The following is an 18,905-nucleotide window of genomic DNA, read 5'->3' on the forward strand; positions in this document are numbered from 1 at the left end:
ATGATAAACGATTGGGCTGACGTCGTAAGCCGGGTGAAACTTTCTTTCAAGCGGCAAGCATGCCTACGTTGTTCTCGGAAAATACGGCTCAGAGCGTTGTGGTCACGGCGCTGCCGAATGCGAAGTATAACGTCATCTTCTAGAAATAATTGGACGACCCTTGCTTTAGAGCTGCAGGTGAATCGTACCTCGTGAGAGATTATGCGGTGCACGCATTCTCAAGGGGTATTTTCTCAACGCATTCTACAATTTTTCCCACAATACTTACCGTCCTTATTGGAGTATATGCTGATTTTCATAATTTACTTATCTGCCTCGTCATGGCCTTCACATTAGTGTTCACTTAACCAAACGTTCATAATATTAGTTCACTGCACGCATGTAAGCGTGAACAAGGAAAAATTATGCAGTAACCATCGAAGATGATTGCCAAGTAAGCGAACAGCCATGCTGACCGCAGGAACCGAATTCACCCACTAGCAATACTTCCGAAGCATGAGCTGACGCTGATGACGGCGCTTCCTTGATGGTGGGGCAGGAATTATTGTCCATAGGTTTATCCAGACGGTGTGGCAGTAAGACAACGACGGTAAGACGGTGGAGATGATGACAGCACGATGACGATGACACCATGAGCAAGACGGCATGACGACAACAGAATGACGACAGCTTGATGATTATTGCGTGACAACGGCTGCACACCTGCGCTCTCTTCTCCGCTCGTTTATTCCATGGAGGCCCGATGGTCATCCGATCAATTCCCTTAAAGTAAGGCAAATCCGACAGACGGTGGGAGTCTGTCTAAGCGAATCTGTGGTGAGCCGGCATATCGAAGCGGCACATCTCGACAAGGGACGCCCAGTGGAAATCGGGGACGAATGCGCTTTGCAACCGTCAGGCCAGGCCGCGGGGAAACGCAGCACAGAAGCAGCGCAGCGCTACCACCGACCACAGCATCTGAACATTAAGACGCCACAAAACTCGCACACGACAGCAAATGTGCCTCAGGGAGCTGGCCGACGACAGGGTAATGACCAAGTAGCCAGCGGTTATGCATGGTGTTGTTGATTGGGAGCAAGGGGTTTTGCAGTGAAAAAATAGTATAATCATTTGAATTAAGAATCTGCAAAAGAAAATGCTCAGAATATTAGTTAAATGAATGTTATATATACTATGATACTAGACAAAGGAAAATTACTGTTAAATAACTTGCGGCATTACCTTGTTCGTTATGCGCGTTACCTTTTTGCTGTGTGGGGCAGCAACGGACGCTGTGTAATTCGAAATACAGGCACAGACCATGGAACTCCCATAGAGTGTGTATGCATAGCTACAGTACACTCGAGTGTAATCGAGAGTTCGACGGAAACCCGTCACTCGTACACACTAGAGTGTACGAGTGTATACGAGTGTGGCAGCGGAGGTGGTGTTGTATGGTAGTGCACCGCACACACACGAACACACACACACACACACACACACGTACACACACACATACACATACATACACACACACACATACACACACATGCATACGCGCGCGCGCGCACACACACACACACACACACACACACACACACACACACACATGTAGCACATGAGCTCATGCATCTTCGAAGCAAATTATTGTCTAGTGAACTTTTTACGACGCCGATATCCACCTTTGTGTACCAATGTATTGCATTACACGAATAAGTAGTACACGCTAATCGAGTACGCACAGAAAGAAAGCTGTTACTAAAGAGGTGCTAGCGAAAAAGTACGCGATGATGATCGCATTTGACTTTGCTTTCCTGAAGCGAATAGCTTCGCTTTCTTGCTCCCGTAGGTTCGATACCAAACTCTAAAACAGGGCGTTTGTTGTCACTTCTGCAGAATCTTTCAGCGCCTATATTGATCCTTAAAGAAACGACTTAAGAGGAAGCTTTAGCTCGAGTGCTCCTATCTAAATACATGTAAAAGAAGAATTCGTTTTTCTCGGCAACCACTGCACCAAATTTGACGAGGTTTGTTGCATTTAAAAGAAAAACTTAAAATCTAGTGACTGTTGGTTTCGAATTTTTGAGTTAGGTCGTCAATCTTTTATTAAAAATTGGCGAAAATCAAAAATTTTCAGAAAACGAAACTATCAAGTTTACAAATCTGTAACTGAACCACTAAAGATTATAATACAATTCTGTGAATTGCATCTAAAAGTACATCCATAGCGGACAAAATTGATATGTTACTCATGAATATAAAAAAATTTAATCATAGGGAAATGCAACTTTTGTAAAACCGTTGTAACCAACGTAACAAATTCATGTAAGATGTAAAATGACATATTGAATTTGTCCGCTTTGAATGATCTAATGGATGCCGTTTACAGAACCGCGATATCAGTTCTTGATGCATAGCTATCAATTTGTAAACTTCGTGCTTCTATTTTTTTCAAACGGTCAAATATTTGAAAATCGTTTTAGGAAAATTGATGCCCTAAATCGAAATTCCGCTTCCAACAGTCACTAGAATTTAACTTTCTCTTTCAAATGCAACAAATTTCATCAAAATCGGTCCAGGGGTTATCTCATAAAAACGTTTTTGCGTTTTACATGTATTTGAATAGGCCGCGTCGGAGTTGGGCCCGAGCTAAAGCTTCCTCTTAAATTATTATCTGGTGTTTCCCACTTTTCATTCTCTGACTGCGGCACGTGCCGCACATCTTCGTCTTCGGATGCTGGCTCTGCAGGAGGAGCAACCGCTCTAACCGTATTCGCGTCATTGCCCGTCGTTACAGTGTACACTTAGTCGAGAGCTACTCCATATTCAGAGAGCCCACCAAGAACTTCACGTTTTAAGTTTTCCGCGGTGTGCTGCTCAAAAAAGTTATTTCATAGCCAATGTCTGCCAGGCAGATCCTGCCATCTTCAATAAATTGTACACTGATGCCAAGGATTGCTCGATCAAGGCAGGTAGCACTGTCTATTTTCAGCGAAACAAGACGATTTTGAAGTGACTGTGATCAATTTTTTGCTTCTTTCGCCACTCATAATCGAACACTCTCGGCGCCCACAGTAATTTTTTATATTTTTTTTTCTCAGGGCCCTGCAATATAGGGTCAATGATTTTTTCGAAATCCGAACTCATCAATCACGCGAAATGGTCGACCGTTCATAATGAAAAATTCGACGCAAGCATTCATGACGGCTTCTCCGGTTTTGTTTGCGCTCACACCCGCGTTCACCTGCAATGCGTGCGAGAGTTGTGCCTGCTTCGTTTCCTTGCCCTTGTGTAGTCGGAGAACCTGCTCACTGCCAGACCTTCGCGAAGATTTGCAACGCGACGGCTCCTCCAGGACTAATGTTTGGTATTCTGCGCTATGATGTCGCTGCATGTGACGTTCAAGGTTAGCAGTATGCTATCCCGATAACGTAGTCTGATAATAATAATATTTGGGGTTTTACGTGCCAAAACCACTTTCTGATTATGAGGCACGCCGTAGTGGAGGACTCCGGAAATTTTGACCACCTGGGTTTTTTTAACGTGCACCTAAATCTAAGCACACGGGTGTTTTCGCATTTCGCCCCCATCGAAATGCGGCCGCCGTGGCCGGGATTCGATCCCGCGACCTCGTGCTCAGCAGCCCAACAAACCTAGTCTGACAGTCTCCAATCTTACATATAGACTGTTCTTTCTCGATATTAAACTGGAAATGCTTACTGACGTGATGATGACTGAAGCGACCCATCTTCGGAAACAACAGCGCCGACTGCACACACGAATAAAATATAGGAACAGTTAGTCACTGTACGACTACCTTTGTAGAAACACTTCTGCATAAGACTCCAAATATTATGTGCATGAGCAAAAAATAAATTGTTTCGCGGGGTCTAAAATAGGCGAGAGGCATGAGCAATGGGTTCCGATTATGGGGTCCCACAGACAGTGTTAAAACAATGTGTTTTGGATGTTCTTTCTTTGCCTGACAAAAGCAAAGATATTCGAGCAGGTCCTTTGATAATGTGCGTAGTTTCATTTCTTGTCGTTATGGTTAAAGTCTGGGCTGCAACAAGGTCTGCTGGCTCACATAAAAATTGTGACAGCGCTATAGTGTACTATAATAAGGTCAGTGCAAATGCTTACGAGGACCCTAGGACCCTCACGGAAATTAAAGGAAAGTGATGTTCGACAAAACCGCTACTTGAAGCGAAGAGTGCGCAGAAAGCGAAGACTAAAACGCGGAACAAGCTGTCTTGCCTGACATTCCTCCCTAGCTGTTCACTCGAAAACATGCTTTGACAGAGCGTCATCGCTGCTTCCATTCATATGTTAGGAGTCTGATTCATTCTGTTATACAAGAAGGCCTATTTGAACAATGCACTTCAAGTTTCTTGCTGTGAACATGAAGGCAAATGCAGCTTCCCTCAGAAAATATCTAGATGGAGACGGGGGAAAGTGGGTCTGCAAGTATTAAGAGGTTCATTTTCAGTGAAAGTAATGGGACAACGATGACGTTAGATTAACAACAACGCAAGAATTAAAATGAAAATGTAGAAAGGAATAATTACCAAGGAAGCCGTTTGATTTACAATAATAATTAGTGACTAAAAGAAAAACCTTCGCGAGGCGCGCATAAATATGCAATTAAAGAGAAGCGATCACATTTACAGAAATCGGTTCAATCTACCAAGCATAACCCAATAAAAATCCAAAGGAATGCGAAAAGTGAGAATGTAATAGACAGTGACACTAGAACATCGATAGTTTACTCACCCAGAGGGAGGAGGAGGAAATAAAAAGAGAAGGCAGTGATGTTAACCAGAAATTTGTCTGGTTGGCTAGGCTACTCTGGGGTACGGGAACGAGGGAACAGCAAGATAAGATTGAGAGAGGGAGAGGAGAGGAGGAAAACCGTGGTGAGCTCGCGCACGCCCGCTGAGGGCCTGAGCGAATCAAAGGCGTTTATATAGGCCAGTAAAGACAAAAGTGACGGGGTACCACGCAGGAAGGAAACTCAGGAGAGGCCCTGACGTCACTCTTTGTGAAGCTAAAGTGAAGCCGGAAGTTGGCGTTACTCATGGCGTTGCTCCGCCTATTGGGCCAGCTCTCCTCTCTTGTTTACATTCCTCGCGAAACCACGCCGCGCTGCGCGCAACCGGGCTGCTCGGACGTGCGCGCTCCGCGGCAATACTAAACAATCGTTAGCACGTTAGCATGATTCCGCCAAAGAGGGCAAAGTTTCCCGCGGATATTCCTTCGTCCGTTGCCATTGCCGTGGCTCGGTACATTGCGTACAGCGCTGCATGTGCGTTGATTTCACGAACTTTAGTTCCTCCTGTCCCACCTGGTCACAGCAATATCCGGTAGAGCACGGTCCAGATAACGCAGCGCAACAAAACACGGATACCAACGCAAACCTGGCCGCACGGCGCCTTTGCCACGGTACGAGACCTACGGAGCAACACGTGTGGGCGCACAGAGCCAAAACAAAGTCACCATTGTGGCCTGAAAGGCGTGGCCGCTACGGCAAATAAATAAAACATGAGCAAAAAAGAGGAGAACCTACTACGTCATTTCCTCCACACTTTTCTCCTAGCGCGCGGAGGGGGTAGGGCCTCTCCTTAGTTTCCTTCCTCCATGCGGGGTACGAAGAGCAGATGCGGCGTCGGTGACGGCTCTGGTTTAACGGAGCGTTCGGCAGCAGCCCTCAGGAGCGGACTGGCTCAGGCGGCGATTCGGCCTTCCTTTAATGCTATAAAGTGCCGGCGGTGAGGGCACTCGTGCACACTGGAAAAAGAAACGGTTCAATTTTCACACAAAACAGCGGGCACGTACACCTTGCACTTCTGCGCTGCATGACCGGCATGTTGTAGCTGAGAAAAATTAACAGACAACTACTCTTGAGATTCTGCTCTGGTTAAGGTGACTTCGCAGCAGTGAAGTGAGACACAGCCAAACGAAGCGGCTCGTATGCCCACACTTCTATACTATAGGGGGTCATACAGAGAGTGAGAAAAGTTTTATAGTACACAAAACAATCTCGAGACTTCAGCCTTAGTTGGGGGCGACTTTGAGCCTGGGAAAATAAAAATATGAAGTACACGGCAAGTACACCTGCACTTCTAAATGGAGAGGGGTAGCATTTCCAACGGTGTCACCGTTCATGCTCTAGAAGAACTCAGCCTTAGAGCGTGTGGGGGGTAGCGATTCCGGTCTCTCTGGAGATGCTCTCGACTTAGCGTGATAAGCTTAGCCGAAATCGAGCTACCAAGTGACAAAGAAGGGTGCTCGTTTCGTGCCCAGGATTCGCTGGTCGCAAGCCAGAGAATGAATCGAAATGAAAGGCTCGCAAACGAAAACAAGCTACTTACAGCAAAGAGACGATGCCGAAGAATTTCTCTTAAATCATAACAACATACACACAATGTTCTACAAAACAATGCAACGCATGCAATACGGCACTTTAGAGAGGCTACAGTACACAGAGTGATCTAGAATCAATAGAGCACTGCTACTCGAGAGCGGCAAACAAACAACACGTTTTGCTCACCGCGCACTGTGTCAGTCCGATGTGCGCAGGGTCACGATGCGGCCGTGCTTAGAACAGGCGCGCGCTCCCTGCAGGTCCGTGACTACCGATACTGGCGTTGACCAAGGAGTCGAGCGGAAGCATTTCCTCAAAGTCTTAAAAGATAGGTTTTCGGCACGGGCTGGTCGACAGCGTTAATCGTCATTTTTTTTTACACGGCGCGCCGCTTCTGTTCATCGCTACTTATGTAACAGTGCGAAACATAAGGAAGGGACGACGATAGAGACCGACTGAAAGAAGCGCTGATCTCTCGCACTCGGTCTCTATCGTCGACCCTTCCCTATGTTTCGCGCTGTTACCTAAGTTGCAATGAACCAACTAGCCCATTAACCAGCCAGTCTATTCATAACTTCACGCGGAAGCAGTGGCGTACATACACATGCCAGCCACTGTACAACAGTGTTCTCATTCTCCAGTCGGGGTGCGCCTCGCTATCGGTCAGGCGCGTAAACTAGTTCCAGGACATTCAAGTCGGTTCTCACCGACATGGCGCCGCCGTCCGCGAGGAAAAGTGGAGATGGGCCGACTTAACACTGCTTAAAAGGCTACACGCTCTCCGCCAGGCCGCGAGTCAATTTCTCTCCATCGTTCTGGAGGCTTCTACGGCGCACGCCAGCGTGTTTACTAGATCCACGTAAGCTTTTTCACATGTGCGTCGATTTCTTGTGACAAAAATAAGAGGCTGATACCGTGATAAAAAATCTATGGGCACTTTGCTTAGCTAGGGCCCTATAACGTAAAACTAATCCAATATGTTTTTATTATAATCTCCTGACGTCAAATTTGGGTAACCGCCGACGCAAGCATCGGGCAGTCGCGCGCAGGGTTGTCTGAACAGACCAATCAAACGCTCTCCTTGTTCATGGTAGGCCACTTTTGTTTGCTTGAAAAACGAATAACATTGCCTACACTGAGCCGCTTGTCTTATCTAATTGGCTGAGAAAAGGGAAGGAGCACGCTCAAATGGAGAGGGATTCGGTAGGGCCGAGCCACAGCACTGGAAATTGATAACCGGATGAAGAAGGTGGTGCCGGCGTCTGCGATTGGTCCGCTTTCCCTTACTTAGCTTGCGGTGGCTGGTCGAAAATCGCGGCGGCATGCGACGGAAGCTTAAGAATGACGATAAAACGGATTCTCAGCAAAGAAGAGTTGGCAGAACGAGGTCGTAAACGTGCCGAAAGGGCTCGAAAACTTTACACGGCCACGCAGAAAGGTTTATTATACGCAAATACCGTAGTCCTCCGTTGTCCTCCATACCGTAGATTTCCATAATGAAAGCAACAAAATCCCCCAAAAAGAAAGAAGTAAGGCAGGGAGATACGATCTCTCCAATGCTATTCACAGCGTGTTTACAGGAGGTATCCAGAGACCTAACAATTGGGGATAAGAGTTAATGAACAATACCTTAGTAACTTGCGATTCGCTGATGATATTGCCTTGCTTAGTAACTCAGGGGACCAATTGCAATGCATGCTCACTAACCTAGAGAGGGAAAGGAGAAGGGTGGGTCGAAAAATTAATCTGCAGAAAACTAAAGTAATGCTTAACAGTCTCGCAAGAGAACCGCAGTTTACGATAGGTAGCGAGGCACTGGAAGTGGTAAGGGGACACATCTACTTAGGACAGGTAGTGACCGCAGATCCGGATCGTGAGACTGGAATAATCAGAAGAATAAGAATGCGATGGGGTGCGTTTGGCAAGCATTCTCAGATCATGGAAACAGGTTGCCATTATCGCTCAAGAGAAAAGTGTATAACAGCTGTGTCTTACCAGTACTCACGTACGGGGCAGAATCCTGGAGGCTTACGAAAAGGGTTCTGCTTAAATTGAGGACGACGCAACGAGCTATGGAAAGAAGAATGATAGGTGTAACGTTAAGGGATAAGAAAAGAGCAGATTGGGTGCGGCAACAAACGCGGGTTGATGACATCTTAGTTGAAATCAAGAAAAAGAAACGGGCATGGGCCGGACATGTAATGAGGAGGGAAGATAACCGATGGTCATTAAGGGTTACGGACTGGATTCGAAGGGAAGGGAAGCGTAGCAGGGGGCGGCAGAAAGTTAGGTGCGCGGATGAGATTAAGAAGTTGTCAGGGACAACACGGCCAAAATTAGTACATGACCGGAGTAGTTGTAGAAGTATTGGAGAGGCCTTTGCTTTGCAGTGGGCGTAACCTGGCTTATTATTATTATTATTATTATTATTATTATTATTATTATTATTATTATTATTATTATTATTATTATTATACGCAAATAAATTCATGCTCTCCGGCAGGTACGAGAAGCCATTGCCTGAGTGATCGGCCGCAGCGTTTTTGTATACCTTTCGGAACGGGGCAGCCTGCAGCTATTCAGAAGAAAATTCAGTTCTCTACTCTTTACCTCGCCCCCCCCCCACCCCCAAACTGCTCTGCTCGAAATATCCGTTCCCGGAACCGGTTCGGAACGGTTCCTTAGATTCGTTTCGGTTCGGGTTCAGTTCCAAAATGGCGGGAAAATACGGGTTTGGTTCTGTTCCGGTTCCGCGCGAAAATTTGGGTTCGGTTCCTGTTTTCGGCTTGGTTCCGCTTCGGGTTCGAGACACTGGGCCCTATGACGTAAAACTATTCCAATATGTGTTTATTCCAATCTCCTGATGTCAAAATTGCGTAACCGCCGACGCAAGCACCAGGCGGTCACCCGCAGGATTGTCTGAACTGACCAAAAACTCTCCTCGTTCATAGGAGGTCACTTTTGTTTGCTTGAAAAGCGAATAACATTGCCTACACTGAGCGGCTTGTCTTATCCAATTGGCTGAAAAGAGGCGAGTGGCACGCCCAAGTGGAGATGGATTCGATAGGGCGGAGCCACTGCACAAGTCGATAACCTGATGAAGAGGGTGATGCCGGCGTCTGCGATTGGTCCGCTTTCCCCTACTTAGCTCGCGGTGGCTGGTCGAAAATCGCGGCGGCATGCAACGGGAGCTTAAGAATGACGCTAAAACGATTTCTCAACAAAGAAGAGTTGGCAGAACAAGGTCGTTAACGTGCCGAAAGTGCTCGAAAACGTTAAATGGCCTCGCAAGAAGATTTATTATAAGCAAATAAACCCATGCTCTCCGGCACGTGCGAGTAGCCAGCGCCTGATCGATTGGCGGCAGCCATCTTTTATTCTTTTCGGAACGGGGCAGCCTGTGGCTATTCAGAAGAAAATTCAGTTTTGTTGGGCATATTAATGCATCTTTAATGCATACACGTCACTCTGACACGGTGAGTTTTTGCGGCTTCCTGACATCGCGTGACAGGCAAGTGAAGTGGGTGCGGCCCGAAAACTTTTGACCACGTAGCCGGGGGCTAATGGCGAAAAGGCGTCGAATCAGCAATAACTATTTTTCCTTTTTCGGTCGAGTCATACCTAATCAGTGTGTACACGTCATATCAGATAGGGAGCTATCGCGGTTTTCGTGACGTCGCGTGACAGACAGGTGAAGTGGGGGTGGTGCAAGAAAGTTTTTGGCTAATCGCGGAGGGCTGATTACAGAATTGGAATAGAAAAGTTTGGAATAGTTTTATGTTATAGCGCCTCCTGTCACGAATATGGTGTCAGGAATATTATTCATGTATGCGGGCGATAATTTGTGCCTCCATGATCAAGCACCGTTATGAACGTCAGCAGTATACTTTGGAAGAATTGCTAGTGTGTTCATTTTATTTCTGCAGTCCGCATAAGCTCTCTCTTTACTCAATTTCATATGTACCTTCTACGGCATCCGCAACAACTTTTTTATGTATTGAAGAAAATGTGTTTTAATAATCAGCAATTGATTCGTGTACTAAAATCAAAATAGATAGGTGCGGCTAACTGACTGCTACGCCCAGGCGTTCATTGAAAGCGCACTGTTTAAATATGGTGACCAAGTATCACCCCCGAATATTGGACACGTACTAAGTATCTGATTCTTCACATTCTTTCTGCGCGGTGCAGTAAAGGAATGAAGCCCCCGGCGTTCAGCCTTCCGCGTCGCACCGACGAGCCCAGCCTGTGGGGTCCGCTGGCAACCACAGTGGTTGGCCTGTGCTTCAGCCTGTGCGGCACGGTAACCTTCATGGTCGGCTTCGTGTGGCTCCGGTACCAGCCCGTGTGGGTGGCCGGGGTACTCCTGTTTGCGCTCAGCCTTGTAGCCATTTGCTCTGGCATGCTGGCCTACAAGACGCAGGTGGACCGATTCAGGCACGAGACGCAGAACCAGCACTATGCCACACCCTATGGGCGACTGCATGCGGAGGTGAGAGCCACAGAAAGGTCACTAGGGGCCTTATCCTCAGTCGATCACTGTCGCAGATATGAGTTTCAGTGGGCAGACATCGGATAAGATAACTGACGCGATCTCCATCGCTTCAGCATTGCGATGTAGATCCTGCACCTTATTACCTCACGCTCAAGTAAAAGTGTCAACGAAAGGTGATGTGCCAAGAATGCGACCTCTCCTTATGATAAACACTAGGGCAGAAACTCGCCACTGGGGAATCATCGTATAGTGCGTAGCATTCTTTGTAATGGTTACTAATGAAGCGTAAAGGCTGTACACTTGCAACCAAGACTGTCGTATTTTAAGAAATACGCAACTGCAAGGAATGCCACGCACACGATGACGGTCTCCCCAGTAAACTCATCTTTAATACCAATCTTGAGTTTGGTAAATGAAAGAAATGTTGCACTAGTGCTTCTTTTTTTTATCGCATAATTTGCCCGCCGTCACGTTGGCCTTCGTTCCAAGGCGTCCTCTTCAGAAGCTTCAATCTTTTGGTACACACGCAATTATCTAGTTTGCGTTATCCATGCGTTCCTTGTCCGCTCAAGTTCTCGCCTGTGTTTTCAGTGCGCCCCGTTAATGCCAAATCCAAACGCTCCAAGCGTTTCTACGCGCTCGCTTGGCCGCGAGAAATTTAAAACCTTGGGTGTTCTAAGCTGCTTGTCGACGCGTATACGTCCATGGCGTAATGGTTTCGTTATCGCGCTTCTGAACTAGTATGTCATGTCTCCGAAACCTGCCGTCAGACAATTTTATTGGTGTTCTTTTACCTTAAAATAACGAGTTTACAATGTCATGAAGCCGCTCGAAGGACGAAGTTTAATCAACTATACTGTCACGCTGGCTGACAAAATATCGCACCGAAGGTTAGTGCACCCACAAATAGGTGGTAATAGGCGTACAGAAGATTTTGTATTCACAGAAGTTCACCTTTTCAAGCCTAGATGGCGGTACGGGATTTTTCGGACACTAAACGTAAGGATGAACGAAACGGAGCAGAAAGTGACTCCGAGCACCTAATCAAAGAATGCTACGCAGTAAAATGTTCCCCACTTGTTACCTAATATGTGAGAGAATCGATAGTATCATTTACGGGCATTTCAGTCCACAAGACCGTAAAGTGGTAGCGAAGCTTCCATAGAACCCAACATGCCAAGAAAATGGCGGCTCGTTGCAACCGTCTCCATCTGCGTATCCGGGGGACAACTGACAGCAAGCAAAAAATAAATTTAAAGAATAAGTAATGACGTCAGAATCGGAAATGGCATTGACGTCAAGGTCTCATACTGCTTGGCGCGTATGTTTAAATTTCTTTAGTCTCCGTCATTTTGACCGCTACGCCAGCAGTTATTTTTCTTTTGAGGGTGAGGTGAGCTTGCGACTCGCCTCTGCTGAAGCGCCAGCGTCTCATTAAACTATAGGAGTGGTGTATATCTTAATGTAAACATAATTAGGCTGTCATCGACAGCAACTGCTCCAGTGGGTTCCGTAGGAAGGTGAGCAAGTAGAACGTAAATAAATGACACTGCCAAAGGAACTTACCGTTTATTCGTCTAGAATAATGCAACCAGTGCAAGTTACCAAACCGAAAGCTATGTTTCAATGAATGAAAAGTACTATGGCCAGCACACAGTCGCAATTTAAAGCAACATATGTGAAGCCTTTTCACAGAAGCATTCACAATTGCGTGAGACCCCATGGATTCATATGCAACAGTTGTCAGAAAAGACAACATTGCCCACATTATCATTTAAAAAACATTCGACTTATCAATTTTGCTGCCCGTCAGACACTCAGTGCCATATGTTGGGAAAGTGAACGAACATAGCGCGACGTTACTTCGAGGAGCGTTCCGCATTTATCACCACGACGAGAGACAGCGCGTCGGATGCCGCAGCGTGAACTTGTACGATAACAAAAAGCTTGCACTCGCACCTTTTGCCAATGAATGCCGTGCGCTAGGTCACGCAATATTTGAAGTGAAGCGCACGCCACACTTTGCACAAAGAGGCAAGGAAATAAAAAAGCTCGGACGGAACCGGCGCGTTCAAGTGAGCAAAGCCATTCCGCACGACATAATAGCTGGTTTGCAAAGTCTTGCCAAGTCTTGTGCCAGAATCACTCGTAGGTAGGGGTCACCACGAACGAACTAATAAATTGTGAAAAAGAAAAAAATATACACATTAGTTATTGTAGTACAGGAAAAATATTTGAAATGTAATATTTAATCGTGTGACAGTATTTTAATTTTCGAACAATTCTTTTCGGATAGTTTCAGTGTCTGTCCCCCCTCACCTAGTCGCGCTTCAATCCTGCATCACTAACTGAGATCTCTGGCAGTAGGTTTTGGCACGCTTTTGGATCCAAGCTTCGCGGCCTATTTAGATGGACCTTGGCCACGTGATGGACGCTAGGTAAAGAAGTGGTGAGGGGAAAATTTGAAGCACAATAGTTTGACCAAATTAGAGTTATGATATACGAACAGAGCACTGTTGACGAGAACCCGCACTATGCCGCACCATCCGCGAGACTGCAAGTGAAGGAGAGCGAGACAGCCGTCGAGCGGCGGTGTGCATTTGAGGAAATATTGCCATTTTTTTTGTTAATATGGGGTGTAACCACTTGCATAATTCGCTCGTCACTGTGTAGTTTGCTGGGGAAAAAGCGCAAGCAAGAAAATGACGTATTTCTTAAGGGGGAATGGCCCCACCATTTTGAAGAGATGGAGTCAGCATCTTCTGCCGTCAATTACCTCAGCAACAATCAGTCCAGAGTTTCAAACCATTAGTAATGAAAAGTAAATTACCCTGCATTTGAAGATGAAAGAAAATGCAATTTCACAAGTTCTGATGCGCATTCTTCTGAAGAAGAGCTTACATGTCAAGTTCGTATGGCTGTGCAGGTGATATGACGGGCTCTTTTGCTTTATCTGGTCGATTCGGTGTGCGGACCACTGTAGCATCGAGGAACGATGAATTATCTCTCTACTACATCACGCCGTATAGTGCGTGGTGGGCTACGCCGCTAGGATTTCCAAGCATCTTGCCTTTTGTTTAGCCCGAATCACTGAAATGAAATGCGGTCTGTCTATCTAAAGTTTTGTTGCCAGTAACAACAAGGATGGCGATTGTAAAAGTATTTGACGCGGTCTGTTTCATGAGGCATGCGACTCATTTGCATGCGACATTTAGGCCCAAACAACGAAATGTTCCTTTTCTTCGACCGCTTCCTAACCTTACGTGAGGCCTCCTTACAGCAAAGGACCGATGGAGGAAGCAAGCGTACTCTGAAAGCTCTCTTCGCCCGTCCTTACGTAAGGAATGGTTGCCGCATGCCTGGGTTCGAGATGATTTTTTAAGAGCTTTACGCGACCACCATTATTCAATAAAAAGATGTTGTATCGTTGCATAATTTTTAAATTGAAGTGCTGCTGTAGAGACCCGTGCACGCTTTCTTCTACTTTTGTTTAATAAACGTAAAAAGGTACCACATTATAGCGCAGAACTAGATAGGCTCCAGCAACGCTGGCACCGTCGGTGTCGTGCAACACCTAGCAACGCTCTAGCAACGCCTACGAACGCTACTCATGCCGAACGTGCGACTGAAACGAACATGCCTGACAAGACGTACTACCGTGCTCGCGCTTCCCCGCAGGCGGGCGACAGTGCGCATGCGCAAGCAAACATTACGTGCTAAGCAGTGAGGTGAAGCGCTCGTTCAGGGCCAGGAGCTGCATAAGGACGCGAAGGTAGCTTCGCAGCCACCTTACGCTGAGGAAGCACCAAGGAAGCCTTCGCTGAGGGTGCCTCAGTAAGGAAGCTTTCAAAGTGACATAAGGTGGCCTTACCGCAGTGAAGGCTTCCTTACTGAGGTAAGGAGGGTTTCATTGTTTGGCCCTTATTGTCTTCTGAATATAGGCTCTATTCGCCGATTGCTGTTTCCTCCACTAAGTGCGGCGTTCTCTTCACAGCGCCGTCTATCTGATCGAGCACGCCAGAAAATGGCCTCCGATAGCGCCGACGATGCACAGGGATCTTGCGCTGGTTAAACATTCTCGGAGATCTGGTGGGGAGTGGCTGAGGGCGACAACGACAAAGATGGTGTAGGCGTGCTTCCATTCGCAAGTGGTCTAGGATAATGAAGACAAGAGCCGCCTCCAATTTGCAATCTTCTTCGTGATTCCATCCTCTCTCGGTAAAGAAGAAAGCGCTGAGAAATTTGTGAGATTTGTAAATGAATGAAACGTAATCCTATTCAATTATCTGTGGAGGCAAGGAACGGATATGAAATTAGGCGCCTTTTTTTACTTTTAGAGTAGGAAGGGCATACTTGGAAGTTCCGTTCGTCTAGCAACCTGCGCTTTCACAACTATAGCGGGAACACGTCGGGGACGGAAGCGCATTAAAAGGGTGAATCTATATAAACTGAAGAAAAAATGTTATACGTGCAAACAAAAGAAGAGAGTTTGGTGACTTCGCGAGTCTTCTTGCTCCTTTGAACGCAGGACGAAGAAGCTGGTCCCTCCCGTCAGGCTGCTGCAAGAAAGTCTGGTCGCTTGGGCCCGTCGAATGCACCGCCATCCACTATCATCCTCGAAGAAACGGCTGGCTGGAACGGGACAGCACCACAGTCGCATAATTTGCAAGCTTGTGGCATCGCTGTTCACATCTAGGCAGTGTGATGCCTTCATCATGTAGACGCTAACATCTACGAGGCGACACCAGCGCAGATCGAACACTGTCATCATCGATACTACTCGGGTTATCGGCTGTATATCGATTTTAAGGCTGACACGCAGTTTTTATAGTCAGAGGAGCGCCTTCGCCAGACACAAGTAGAAGCTCTGTTACACATAGTGGCAGTGGTACATGAATATTCCAAACTTTTTAATAAGGAATCTATATTGCGCTATTCAATTCGGTTCTCGAGTGAAATAGTCGTGACGCACGAATTATAGTGCTTTCCAATAGTTTTCGAATAGTTCACATCATCAAGTACGCAGAATCTAAAATGAAACAGGGAAAACATTGCGATAACTTTCATCCCGGCCCACAGTGAGCATACTAAATTACGTAAACTTACGTAATAGTGCACTCTGCGTCGTTCAGCTAGCCAAACTACTCCAGCTGAACCCGCAGTATTGTGGTATTTGCACGGTTCTAACGCGCACTTTTTTTTTAAATAAATGCGCGTTCAAATTAACATGCGCGTTACATTCGCCACTAATTCTACTCAACCTGAAAAATTAAACCGATCCTTACTAAAAAAAAAAAAGCTTCATGCAAGGTAGCTAGCCACACTGCCATAAAAAGCGATGCTCGGAGACATCGCAAGGTGGGTCATTGGTGCGTGGAATGCCTTCTTGCAGACGATGGTTGTGCGAGCCTCCAGAAGTGTGACATTTCTAGTGCAAGAAATTAGACTCAAGGTGACTTTCCGTGGTCGGCAGACCAGGAAAAGGAAGTTTCGTCGGACTGCGATAGCCACGAGTTGCTAAGATACCGCTGTGTGTGTGTTTGTGTGCCTTTCTATGTTCTATAATATCATTTCATCACGGCACACGTGGACTCAGGTTTTGTTACTTTACGTGCACGGTAGAATCGGCACCAAGTTATTTTGTTTTAAATATCTGGGAATATATAACTGCAGGTTACAGTCGGTGACGCGGTAGAATCGTGCAAATACGGTATTCTCATCGAAAGTTTTCATCCCCATCGCATTCAGAGGATGAATTTGTTTCGCACTATTGAAGGGACACGGGGCGTGTTTGTTACAGCTCGCGGTGTCGTGAAAGGTAAGGGAACCCTCAACTGAGGACCACACCCATCGAGGCATAATTTCAAACTGATTTTATAAATAAAAGCTATTACTTCTCTCTCTCGGATAAATTGAAAATAGGCAGCGTCACAACAATGCTTTCATATAATATTGGTGCTTTATTTCGCTACACTTCCCATCAGCGAAAAAAAAAATAACGCTTTCATGGTTGCGTAGTCGGCACAGGCGAGGAGAACATAATTTTATTATTTAAGAAGGATGTAATTATTTGAAAGCTGTTCGAAACGTCCGGAATGTTATTCGCTTCGATACTAGCACTATTCGATTCGTATCCGATTACGCTTCAAAAATTTATATTTGCACACACCTACAAAGTGCGAAGTCGGCGTAGCCTGTTGCTTTGTTCAAGACATTCGGCCTTGGCTTTCTCCGTTGTGTCACTGACGAGTCTCACCTTGGTTCTGACATACGCCTGCTCACCGCATCGTAATGCCCAGTTCAAAATGTTTCTGGGCTGTCAGAACACTAATTGGCGAGTTAATATTGGCCTGAAGCACAGTACTCGAGCTTTAGTCTGGTGGTTACCAGAAAATAGATTTAAATCGTGACGCTGTACTTTATGCTCAGTTTAAAAGCTCGCAGCGCTGCAAACACCAAGTACAGTGCATTTTGACGCACAGCTAGATATTGCTGTAAAAAGAAGTTGGCGGTGAATCCAACACATCGTGTAACCAGCACGCCCGCAAAATGAGAGAAATGCCAGCATCATCTTGAGAAGGGGCGCCGACATTTTTTTCTTCTTCTAATCAAGCTCGATGAAGAAAACTACGTGGAAATACAATTCTGGCGGCCGTTAGGACGACTGAGACGGTTCGGCACATTGTTTACCATCGCCAATCAACAATCTCATGACACTCAAATGTATGCAATACTGCATTGTTGTTGTTGTTCTTATTTTGTTAGAACTTCAATGGGCATCACAGACACCCACAGCCTTCGGGTGCCCTCCACTTCAGAGGCTGTCTAATGCTGTCACTGCTGCAGTCACCGGGAATATAGTTCTACGCCAGCAGTATTATGTGAATTTTTGTTTGGTTCGAGTTGCCAACTTCGAGGTTATGCAGGCATGCAGAAGCACTGCCTGCCAGGCACGCCAGGGCAAATCCGTCTGTTGCAACGCCACTGCCGCCACTGTTACCACGACCACCATTTGCACTGCAATTGCACTGATGTGAAACTTCGTTGTTCCCTATTTCGGTAAACGTTGAGCAATAAAAATGTAAAAGAAGCAATGCATGACACAGGTCGCATGTATTCGCTTCACCAACGCTTCGCAAAAATTAATCACAACGTTCTGCAGAAAAGGAAAGTTCTTAACGTGAGAGAAACTTCTGTACTCGCGAGACGCCTTTCTCCCTTTGCGAAAGTTCAAGAGGAACTTTTTACACTAGTTAGCTTATCGGCCATCTTTGTAAGACAGGCTGCACTCACCGAGTTACCTGAGATGTGATTTGATTCTTTACTAAAGAGGGGGGGTTTTTAGCCGCTAGCAGTTCCTAGCCCTGCAACACCGCGCTTGCGCATGTTCCTCCACAGTGCCAACGTTTGAAGGTATATCTTGTTATGATCATGCCCCAAGGTCCACATGGTTATACATCGCTGGACCAACACGTCAAAGGAGAGCGCCACGACGGGAGGGCAAAGGCAGGAAGAGTATAAAAACGGTAGGGCATAGCAAACGTTTCCTTACTAGCGTCAAGGCGCTCAGCCTGTAGGCGTGTCAGGTATTTTTTTATTTATTTTATTTATGCTTATACCTGCAGTGCCACAAAGGCATTGTAGTAGGGGGGCACTGCAGAGATACACTGGTACAGAAAGCACCGACTTCGGAGAGAAAATATACATATACAGAAAGCTCAGATAAAAAAAAGAGTCAGACTAACATCAGCAGGAAAACATAGGCAAAGGCAACCGAGAAAAGAGTTAAGGGAAAAGGTAAGGTATTCCAATAGGCAAGCCATAGACCAACACACAAGTTAAAAAATGGAACAGGGTAGTATGCAGCTATGAAAAATTTAACAAGAAAGATTTAAACTCGGAACAGGTTTTACATTGATTAATGGTTTTAGGGAGCCTATTCCATAGAGCTAAAGCGTGCGGGAAACATTAATTGCGGAACACTTCAGTGCGACAGCTCAATTCAATAACTTTATAATCATGATCGCATCGCTGAGCGACAAAGTGGGGAGGCAAAATATACAGATC

At 46.1% G+C, this 18,905-nt stretch overlaps 1 protein-coding gene across 1 annotated transcript in view; it reads left to right on the forward strand.

Moving 5' to 3' along the window:
• The window catches only part of LOC142584210 (uncharacterized), a 48,394-nt gene extending 30,813 nt beyond the window's left edge, over positions 1-17,581 (forward strand). The window contains exons 2-3 of the mRNA XM_075694372.1: positions 10,535-10,835; positions 15,367-17,581. Coding sequence (XP_075550487.1) covers positions 10,542-10,835; positions 15,367-15,534 — 462 coding nt within the window. The 5' untranslated portion in view covers positions 10,535-10,541 and the 3' untranslated portion in view covers positions 15,535-17,581. The remainder of the gene's footprint in view (positions 1-10,534; positions 10,836-15,366) is intronic.
• The last annotated feature ends 1,324 nt before the right edge of the window (positions 17,582-18,905 follow it).

This window comes from Dermacentor variabilis, chromosome 1 (assembly GCF_050947875.1).
Source record: "Dermacentor variabilis isolate Ectoservices chromosome 1, ASM5094787v1, whole genome shotgun sequence".
NCBI lineage: Eukaryota > Metazoa > Arthropoda > Arachnida > Ixodida > Ixodidae > Dermacentor > Dermacentor variabilis.